Below are 11504 nucleotides of genomic sequence, written 5' to 3'. Positions count from 1 at the left end.
GACTGAGTTAACTTTATTTTTCACAATTCCCAACAATGAAATCTTTTTCTGAAAGCTCAGGGAAGCGAACTACCATTTTCACGCATGAGCAGAATATTATTTGCTGCAAAACACTTATTTGTAGACAGCTATTTGCAGGTCACGTGGTGAGCTCTCGGCCAATGAAAAGGAAGGAAAAAATACATCGAATGATAATAGGAATTACTTTTAGTCAACTCAATATTTCCGAGAAGTTGAATAATTTTTCGAGATGATCTCGATTCAGCGGATCTTTTGTTAAAGAAAGTATAAACTCTTACTGACTCCCGACATCCTCCTAAACAGAAAGCTTAAGATCAACGACGGCAACGTCAACCGATCTTCGAAAATTGTAAGATTTTTATCGTGAAATGTTCTAAATTATTCAACTCCTAAACACTAGTCACAATACCTGCTAACTTTTTTGGCAAGAATTTTGTTTAAATTTCAAAACTTGCCCTTGTATGCCACCGTCTTTCATAGAACTTGCGGTTTGGTCACTATCCCTTACAGATTTGAAGAAAACAGTAACGAAAAATACAAAAATGCACGTTTGCTTATGAAATGCTATTGTCTGGCTATAGAGGCGTTATCGTTCACGTCGTTGTCATATTAAAGTCCCTACTAGTTGCCAGAGCTCACGGGAATGACAATTGCCGACGAAAAACTAACATTCATCTTGGCAAGTAAACGAAAGATTGTCTTTATTTCCGGGGGAACCCTACGAAAATGACCGGGGATGTTGAGGAAATATTCAAAAACTTAAAAGCTATCAGAATTTTTGTTTGTGAGCGTAAGCTGAAGTCGTGGAACCAATTGTAAAACAACCGTGAAGCAACTGGGAATGAAGGACGGCGCCATATGTGGGGAAGGGAAATCTTACATGAAGATAAAGGAGGTGACGTTTTGGTAAATGCATTCATGCTTGGTTGCCCAGCCCCTCTTTCACTTCTGGTTATTCGGCGCAGCCAGTACTCTACTTAATCTTACTTAATTTTCCCTACTCTCTTTGTAAATATTTATGTAATAAGTGTACGAATAAAGGAATAGTGACGTCGCGTTGAACGCTTAATCACTTTGGCTACTTTCCGCTTGTCTGTAATTGACTCCTCAGTGTTTCCCTTGAAAGAAATAACGACAAAATATACTACAGAGATGCTTTACCGATTATGGACGTCGTTACTTAGTTTGCCACCTGCCATGTTGTAAGTTACTTTACTCTTTAGACAAGGCTGGGGCCTTTGGCCTCGCGGATAACACCCTCGTCACTCGGGCTTCATTATTCTTCAAATCATAATCGACCTCATCCACTAAATGCTAACCAATTGTTGTGAATGATTACATTTACATTTAAACAACTTACTTTTAGCAATTTTTTGCTCTTCTACATCCACAGTAACACTCTCTGGCACCAAGTAGTAAATGGGAAGTTTAGCGCACATGTTAGCCATCTCATCGCTAAGAAATGAGCGATCATCAACAGGATCACCACGCACGTACTTAATCGTTTCCTTAGGCTCTTCCCGGGTGGGACCCTTCTGGGCGTCCTGTGGAAAATAAAAGGTGCTGATTCCTGGAAAATCTACTGAAAAAAGCTACTGTTCATGGAGGGAAAAAAATTCATTATTCCTTTCACAAGTTTGGGAGACAAACAGGGCGGCCCTTTGTCTGACACGGCACTAAACATAAGAAGGGTGTGTGGGTGACTGATATTTTCACGTAGCAAATAGACCCTTCTCCAAAATGGCGGCAGCGGATTTGAATGAGTTAAAATTAAACTGAATGAAACAGTGATACAAGGAATAGAAAGAGCACCTTTACTTTGGTAACCCTGCAAGTTTCAGTGCATTAGGTATTATATCAGCTGAGAAAATGTAAAGAAATTTGAAAGCTGACGTTTTGAGGGTTAGCCCTTCGTCAGAGCTAAACACTTTTCTGTCTTTCACAAGTAGGACTACTTTTCATAATGAAAAAAACAGTGATATTCTTTAAGAATTCTTTTTGGCAATATAATTTGACTTGTATAATACAAGATTCATAAACATTTGTCTCTCATTAAGTAACAACATTACCATTAAACGTAACAACGGTATTATTTGTACTGTTACAATATTAATAAACTACAGTTTATCTTGAAAGGAAATTAGTCATTTTGCAAAATGGCTTGTTTACAAGCTGAATGTAAAGGAAATTTCTTTGAAATAATTGAAAGTGAGATTAGTGCCTAACTCATCACTAAGCTGAGCATTTAACCCCAAATACTAAAAATTATTGTTCACATGCAATGAATAATAATATTATTATTGTCTTTAAGATAGCATCAAAGACATCAATCCATCATAATAACCTTAAAATGATTTCTCTAGTTTATTTTATACATACTCACATAAAAGTAAGTACAGAAAGACATTCAAATATGCTATTAAACCAGTTTTAAAAATTTTAACTGGTTTGAAAACAAAGCTAACCTAAAACAAAATTAAACCACAACATATACGCCATACCCCCAATCATAAAAACGTCTGAACATTTTTCATTTTTCAACTTACATTTTCTCAGCTCATATTACACCCGATACGCCGAAACTTTGCAGGGTTACTAAAATAAAGATGCTCTTTCCATTTCTGGTATTAATTTTTCATTTTGACTTATTTGAATTTTCGCTCGCCATTTTGGAGAAGGGTCTGTTAACCTGGGGTGGTACTCACCGACTCAAGTTCTTTGATCAAGTCCCCAGGCTTTGGTTGCCTATCCGTAGAGGTTCTCAGGAGACAAACTTTGCGATGAGGGATTCGATACATGGACAAGTCCTGCGTTGGTGGACAACAGAAAACAATCTTCATAATGAAATGCTACTGAATGATATTAATAATGGTTGTGATAATGAGTAAGTAATTATCATAGTTATCACTCTGCTCAAGCCCCTTTTCTATCTTCATTGACCATAGTCACAGTTATGTTGGAGACTTTAACATATCATGTTGAACGACGTTTCACCGGTATTTTGCAATTATTGTTGGCCAAAGTTGTTTTTACGTTAGGCCCAACGTCCAACATTGTAAGCCGGCAATATTTGATCATTTTCTCCGGGCTTTTAAATAGTAAACGAAATTAGAAAATTTATGAGCTTAGTTGACTACATGCGATCAATATCAAATTCGGATTTGCAATAATAATAATTATCATTCGATGCATTTTGTCCTTCCTTTTCATTGGCCGAAAGCCCACCACGTGACCTGCAAATAACTGCCTACAAATAAGTGTTTTGCTGCAAATAATATTCTGCTCATGCGCAATTGAAATCACGCTCTTGTGAGAAAATGGCCAATCGGTTCCCCGAGCTGTCAGAGAATGATTCGACATCTTTAGTTGATCGAACGAACAGTTTTGATACTAAGAAAGGAACAAAAGTTGCACTCAACGTATTTCGAGAGTATCTCAAGGAAAGAAAGGTAGACGAAGAGTCACTTGTGTCATCGACGCGAAGGACAAGTTGGCGAATGCATATGTACTGAAGAGATTTTATGCTGAAGCCAGAAAAAAGAATGGCGAGCTTTACAACAAAGCTTCACTTGTCGGGATACGCTTTGAAAAATGTGAAATTCTTCAGCTTTGTTGATTCCTAGTGTTATTGAACGTTTGACTGTAAGTACAATTTGAAGTCTACAAATATAATTATGCTGAGAAAGAAACCAATTGATCTGTGCCATTACTCGACTCTGCAAGGCAGCGCGGGCTTACGGCTTCTCGGAAACGAAAACAAAAACAAAAAACGAAGTCAGTGATCGAATGATAAAACAATTATTGACCTCGGTTATCGCAAAATATCGTGATTTGTCAGTGTCTCTGCTCGTCACTGACAAATCACGATATTTTGCTCAACCTCGTCCAATAATTGTTAAATATTTTAATAGCGGAAATTAGCATGTAAATATGATCAAATGCGCTTTACAACGTTAACAAAGCTAAAACATTAAAAATTTTAAAAGGTAAATAAAAGTCTTTGAAATATCAAGAGCTATGCATACAAAATGGTTTCAATTTGGACTTAAAACGTTAGAAATTATCCTCCTCCCTTATTGCACTCGGCGACTTATTCCAGAGTGATGGTGTAGCAGTAGTGAAAGCCCTGTCACCAAGTGTCTTTTTCGTTTCATAGACGGGAGTACTAACAAAACTTCAGAATTATAGCGAAGGCCATATGTGGATGGATTCTTAATGTGAAGAAGATTACATATATACTCTTGTGCTAGACCACGCATGACCTGAAAAGTAATTAGGTATTACCAAAACCTTGAAATGAATTCTGAACTTAGCCGGTAACCATTTTAAAGAATATAAAACGAGAGTTAACGTGGCTAAAGCGCGGGGTTGAACAAATCAGGATGTTCAATTTTTGCGGCGAATTCTTATGTGTATAAAGTATAGTGATTGAGAATGTTGTATTTATCTCTAATTTTTTCTTGATACAGTGGTTCATTCACTTCCATCACAGGAGATCTTTCCCTTTCCCTCCCCACATCTCCCCTGAATAGACTCCCGATACGGAAAAGGGGACATTCTTCGTTAACAATTATGTGTAGTTACATCATAGGGAACCCCAAGCACTAATTTGCATAATAACGAAAAAAATTACAAGGGTTTGTATGGGAAAAAATGTAACGAAATTTGAGAGCAAAATTAGGATTGATTTTTCGATAAAATTTTCTCACCTTAACTCCTTTGCTTTTAAAACGAAACTACTGCGCTAACCAGTCCTGCCGACCACCCGCGTCATGTCTCTTTAAGATTTTGCAAGATCTTGTAGGTAGATGTAGATGTAGTTCCTTTCGTGTCTTGTGTGGTTTCAAGGTCGATTTGGAGCGATTTCGTGGAGTTTTTGTTCCAAATTCTTCTCTCTCTATTATGTCTTCCCAAGATAGGAGAGTGCGCCAGACGATGCGACCGAATCCATTCACGGAAAACAGTCATAAATTCGTTGCAAAGGCTCCGATCGCATCAAAATTTCACGCAGTTAATAAAAGAACACATTCATCATAGGTTTCAGAGGACTATTAACGTAAGGAGGGAATTATTCCTGTATAATAACCACAATCTTTTTCTTCCAGTTACATCGAAAATCTCTCCTAGCTTAGCGACCCAGCCTGTGACTGAGTCACTTTACTTAGTCACCCAGTGGCCAAAGGTCAACTAGATTCCACGAAGAATCGCTGCTTCTTTGCGCCATTCAATTAATCACCCAATCAATTAAATGCTCTTTAGTTGCAAAGTCAGTTTTTCAGATGTTACCCTGTGGATTGAATGGCGTAAAGAAACAGCGATTGTTCATGGGATCATGTTGACCCTTGGTCACCGGGTGAGTAATTTGACTCATAAGCCGGGTCGCTAAGAAAAATTGAAACGGTTGGGGTACGAGGGATTTGAGTCAAGCGTATTTCGGTGGATCTCGACGGAAAAGATCGTGGTTATTATTCAGGAATAATTCCATCCTTACGCAAGAGTGAATTAGATAAGAGTGTTGATCTATCACTTTGCGGTCTTGCCCCAGCACAGTCACAAATGGATTTTGCGCGTGAAAAACACAAAGGGCCGCCAATTTTAACCAATCAGAAGAGGCCATGTCACGCGTGACTGCTTCTGCATGTTTTTTCCGGGACATGACAACAGATTTTCGCGGGAACGGATATTCCAAAATTAGACTCATTTGTGACTGTGGTAGGGAGCCCACCCATGGCATAACAATACTCTTAGCTAACTCACTCTTGCCTTACGGTAATGGTCCCCTGAAACCTACTATGGTCTATGGATGCGTTCTGTTGCTACCTGACGTGGTCCACGTGAAATGTTGATGCGATCGGAGCCTTTGGAACGAATTTATGGCTGTTTTCCTTCAACAGATTTGGTAGCTTCCCCTGGCGCACTCTCCTACCTTGGGAAGGTATAATAGAGAGAAAAGCAGTTAGAACAGAAATTCCACAAAATCGCTTCAAATCGACCTAAAAACCGCACAAGACACAAAAGAAACTACAAAGGAATTTTAGGTGAGAATTTTGTTTTGAAAAGTTATTCCTAATTTTGTCTTCAAGTTCTATCCATTTTTGCCCATAGTAAACCCTATAATTGGCTTGCAATTCGCTATTGTGCAAATTAGAGCTTGGGCTACCTATGGTTACATATGATGAAAAAAATAGTCAATCTGCAGACGATAAGTTAATGTGGATTGAAATTGGGAAGGCTTTTGCGCTTATCTTTGATTAGAGTTGGTTGATTAACTATTAGAGAGTTTGAGAAACGACAACGGCTACGGAAACGCCTAAAATATTCACTCGCCGTTCTGCAAAACGACAAAGTGAAAGTAACAAGTTTAGTTTCTCTTTTTTAGTTCTGATACTTCGCCCATAAGGTACAACTTAAGTGAACACGATGGAAAAATCGCAAGAACTCAGTTAAGACAGCGCGAAGTTTTTTTTTGAAGTGAAGACTGACTTCGTTGCCGTAGCAAGACGTCCTCTCTTACCCTTCCTATTTATGATTGGCGTTCCTACCAAGTGGTCGCAGGTTAGGTTGTCAACATTGCACAACGACATTGGTATAAAATAGTTACTATCGAACAACGTGACGTTTTTGTTGAGGTTGCTAAAGTTCCCTAATTACTCAGGACGAAGAAAGAAAATAATTAAGGGAAATAGAGGAATGGATAAGTTGAAAAAAGAAATAAAAATGAAAGAGGATCCCTCTGTCTTTCGGGGTTACTCTACTACTCTACTAACCCGCCTGAAATCGAACAAAACTTCATGAATGTTGCCAGTGTCATCGTCCTCAAGGTGGAAGGTCTCTGTTTCGTTTTCGGTATCGACTGTAATCTTTTCGTCGATTTCTTTCCTTCCATCGTTTAGTTTAACGGCGAACTCCGACACTGATTTCTGCAAGGGAAACCAATGAGGCTAAGAATCTATATGACAGGGATAGTGTTGTCGGGGAACATTACACTCTTCAGTAGCATATTGCTGCAGACCGTTTAGTGACTGTGTATGTTCTGGAATTAATATTTTTCGCTGAAAAAAAGGTTAGTTTTAGAAATTTGTTCTGGAAAGATCGTGCTATCTTAGGGTGCGCTTTTTTGGGAAAATCCAAATCCGATTTCTGAATCCAAAATGGCGAAATCCGAAAAAGGGATCATGAATCCACAAAACCCAAACTCCGGGTGTATCTAAATCCGTATTTTTGACAATTTACCTTTTTGACTTTTTTTTTTTTTTTTTTTGAGAAAGGATTCGAAAAACGTATTCTTGACAAGCGGTTTTCCATGCGAAAATGGTACACGTTTGAGGTCAAATGGTACGGCACTTTTCCAGAAAATTTTTCGGAAATTGTAGACAACCTCTAGAGGTAGTTCTCTTTTTCCGTTCGGAACGGAATTCGCCCCGAAATTTCTCCAATAACGAGATATGGCAAATAGCCAATAACTGGCCAGTTTTTATCGGAAACGGTTGAAATGACATGATTCTCTACTTTTCCGAAGATCGCCTTCGAGCGAGACGTAAGTGGTGTCCACGCCGGGGGGGAGGGGGTGGGGGGAAAGAAACAGGGAATTTCAGTCGAAATTGCGGACAAAATTACATAGTCACCGTACGCACTAGTAGGCTGACAAATTTTGTTTAGCTCAACCAAAAATCCCGACAAATATTGTTTCCACCAAATTTTGAATTTGGTAATCATGTACGCACTTGAAAAGACGAGATTAACCACAACGTGTCAAGATTCTTTATCTTTGAGGAGCGAGCTCAAATTTCCCTGATTGAAGTTTTTCTTCAGATTACGGATGTGATAAAGGAAAAATCTGTCAGTTTTGACGCTTGACCACAATTTGCGCTGCTTACGGAAACGGAACGATGCTCGCAAATGGTAGGGAATTTCCATAGAGAACTTCTTTAGAGCCAAGTTAAAACCTGGATGGTTTTTCTTGCAATTGTGGAGGATATTTATGTCAGATGAAGGTTAGCGTGAATTTATCCTGTTAGTATTCGATATTCTTCGTGGTGTGATCAAACCTTCGGTCGGGTTACCTCCCTACTTTCTGCGTAGAATAAGCTTTCAGAATTATGTTCTTGTTTTGTGAATATGTTTGACAATTGTCATAGCGTATTGCCCGTAATCTGTTGACCTTTCGCCACGTCGCTAAAAAATCATATAATATTCGTGGATCGGTCCATATCTCTGAAATTTGAAAGGAGGGTTGCTAACGGGTGGAGAAAGAATCGGAAGTTTCCTTCCAACTCCCCATAACCCAGTCTAGGAGTAAATGGATTAAGATGGAGGCCCTCCCAAATATACGCTTGTGTTCCCTTGTTCCCCGAATTACTCTCAAACTTGTTCCCACCTTTTTGATCCCTAAAATTGTTTTTGTTTCCTTGTTCCCTAAAATATTTTGACATTGTTCCCCTTTTTCCCCGTTCAAATTAGCCACGTTCCCTTGTTCCCCAAAACCCCTGGGAGGGCCGAAGATACTTTATGGGAACCGATAAAGGTGCCTTTGGCCTTCCAGGCGACGCTCTATAATTTATGATTACTGCTAGTTATTTACATAAAAACAGTTTTGATGACTATGAATTAAAGGGAGAGCTTCACGTCTCTTCACGTCTCGCTTAAACAACAATCGCTAATCTGTATAATTAACAACGACAGACATTACGTTACTAATTGTAATTGGTTTCTTTTTGCTATTGAATGAAGACTATCGGACGGACCAATGGGTAACTATTTTGATTATGTTTGAATTTAACTCAGCCTACAATCATTAATACTTGGTATTACGATTATTTCTCCAGATTTCGAACTATATTTTAACTTGTCATCTCAACGTCTCGAGTAACCAGCTGTAAAACTCCGATAAGCTTATGACAGTAAAAGTTTTAAACCTTGGTCTCGTCTCATCAATACAGTGATCAGTCAAAGTAAAGTGGGCGCGCAAGGTAAATTGGGTGAGTAAGGCTCTTTAAGAATGTGTTGCAAGAATTTTTATGCTCAGGATGCCGCTATCGCAGCTGTCGGGATTGATTCAGGAGACGATAGACAAGTTATTTATATTCTAAAAACAATGAAACTGCATTGGTCTAGTCATTCTTTATTGCAAATACTAGACGTTACCTTCTTCTGTTCCTCTCCACATTTACAAACTGTAGCGCCCGATGCGACGACAAAAAAGAACGCAAAGCACAAGAGAAACCCTTTGAACTCCTGTTGAAAGGAAAAAGAAATGAAATAAACTTCCATGAGGAAAATCGACGCATCTCTCGTTTTTCTTGAAGAAGAACTTGATCAAAAGTTTCATGTTTAGGAAAGAAAATTTGACGTATACTTACCATGTTAGTTTGCTTCTGTTGAAAAAGGCACGACGGTGGATGAGTTTCTTCTTTCTTCTTCTGTCAGAGCTTTTACAGCTATTCCACTCGGAAGACGAATTCTGTTAGCGATTAGACCATTTTTATACCATTTGTTGGACGTGCGATATTTCCTGGTTGTTAACTTGATCCTCGCCGTCAATTACCCATTTCAGCTCTCTTGTGAAAATCATTGTCAGTGGTTTCAGCGCTATGGCTTAAACATGTTTTTCATTTTGTTAATAATAATAATAATAATAATAATAATAATAATCATAATAGTAATAGCGATTTTGTTAATAATATTCATAATAATATTGATAATTATTGTTATCAAGAGCTTTACATTTCCAACAATTATAATAATTAAACTTAACAAAGTCCCAAAAACGTCAAGAATAATGCTAAATTAAATTACAACAAAACAACAGGTGACACACCACGACACCAGCCCGTGTGGCCAACACATCACGCATGCACACAACCATTTCACGTGGTCAATGGGCAGCCATGGACAGCTGTGTCGGCCTTGCATACGTGATGTGTTGACCACACCAGGTTGGTGGTAATATGGTGTGTCACCTTGCGTTTTTTTGTTGCAAATTAAGTTAATCTAAGACCTAGAGCTAAAAATATGCATATCACGAACGTTAAACATGTAAAATTTGTCTCTACAAGAAGCCTTCTTGAGTATTTAGTGTTTTAAAATTACTCACAGACTTGCACAATCTCAGCTCCAAAGGAAGGCCATTCAAAAGCTGCTATAGCTTTATTATTGTATTCAAATGTAATGGGGCTGAATATAACTAATCCCTGAGATCCTTGTTACGTCTTTCTGTGCAAAAAAGGTTTTTTAATAACCATGTATGAATCTTTTCCTGATCATTTCTCATTATTCACCGGTCACTGACCCCATAATATACGTTTGCGAGAAATCCGGCAGAAATGCAGAGGTGTTTGGTACTAACGATTGCTCATCAGCAGGGATACTTAAAAAATATCCGAGAATGGTCTATGACTGTTCGATTAATAGTTTGACGCTGTACTACTAAGCTATAAGAGAATTGACGGAAGCCACGTTCAGATGTTGTGGAGACTTCCTTAAGAGACGGTAGCGATGTACATGCGCAACTCAAATGCCGTTCAATGTTTCCCGGTTCATAGTTAACGATATGTTTAATTGTTTTGTTTTAGTTTTCCATTTTTTTCCAATTCACGCTTCCTTAAGCGAGGGTGGTAGTCCTGCCTTTGCCCTATTCGCAAGTGACTGTCAAGTCTTGACCTAATTTTAGCTCTACCAGATGTCACGTACTTCACAAGCGATTATTTCACACCAACGCTCAAATGCAGTTGCATATATTGTAGGTAAAAGCTGGGGAATGTGCTTTGCCAAGAGTCCTTTACGCAATAAATGCATATGATTGTTCTAAATATACCAAACAAGGCTCATTAAAAATGACGAGCTTTTTTCGTATCTGTATGAAAAAAATTATTATAAAGGAGTTTTAGCAATGATTCTAGGTGTTCGACGGGAACGTCGAAACCTCAGGTCAGTCACGTACACTCACCCACCCTTCCCTTCCTATTTAAAATCAGTATGCTCCATCGTCGCTTCCTCCTCTACGGCATTCACGGAAGTTAAACTGAGAAAAAGTAAATGCGTTTAAGGATGTCGGAATTTAACACCCTCGGCCTGGTTGTCACGCACCGAACGTGAGGACGTACTCCCAATCCATTGCTCATTGTTTCGGAATGAATCGAGGATCCACCACTCCTAAGACCAACCGTTTCGACCATAATCACTTCAGATGGTAGATCAATATTTATGCTGATAATTCGGTGAGGGGCCAGATCAGCTCCACAGTCCTTGCCGAGCCTCTAAAACTATTGCTAAACAATTTCATGGTCAATTGTCACTACTTCATTTCGAAAAAAGCTGACAAATACAAATACAAATAGTTTATTCGCTCATTTGCACTTTGTTACATTAATAATTATGAGAGAGAATTGGAAACAAATCTGGGGACTACATTGTTGTGACGAACTAAGAATGGAAAGAAGGGGGTAGTTTCTAAAGAAACTGTGGTGCTGCGTCGGTGGGGAAGT

The 11504-nt window shown here is 38.6% G+C and overlaps 1 protein-coding gene across 1 annotated transcript in view; it reads right to left on the bottom strand.

Moving 5' to 3' along the window:
* The window catches only part of LOC137998934 (leukocyte cell-derived chemotaxin 1-like), a 10020-nt gene extending 521 nt beyond the window's left edge, over positions 1 to 9499 (bottom strand). Inside the window, exons 1-5 of the mRNA XM_068844775.1 lie at positions 9381 to 9499; positions 9166 to 9255; positions 6789 to 6941; positions 2727 to 2828; positions 1382 to 1565 (exon numbers count right to left, since the gene is read on the bottom strand). Coding sequence (XP_068700876.1) covers positions 1382 to 1565; positions 2727 to 2828; positions 6789 to 6941; positions 9166 to 9255; positions 9381 to 9383 — 532 coding nt within the window. The 5' untranslated portion in view covers positions 9384 to 9499. The remainder of the gene's footprint in view (positions 1 to 1381; positions 1566 to 2726; positions 2829 to 6788; positions 6942 to 9165; positions 9256 to 9380) is intronic.
* Positions 9500 to 11504: the final 2005 nt, after the last annotated feature.

The sequence above is a fragment of the Montipora foliosa genome, chromosome 4, assembly GCF_036669935.1.
Source record: "Montipora foliosa isolate CH-2021 chromosome 4, ASM3666993v2, whole genome shotgun sequence".
In the NCBI taxonomy this organism is placed as follows: Eukaryota; Metazoa; Cnidaria; class Anthozoa; order Scleractinia; family Acroporidae; genus Montipora; species Montipora foliosa.
The sequence above is the reverse complement of the archived record's forward strand: the minus strand, read 5'-3'. Positions and strand labels throughout refer to the sequence as shown.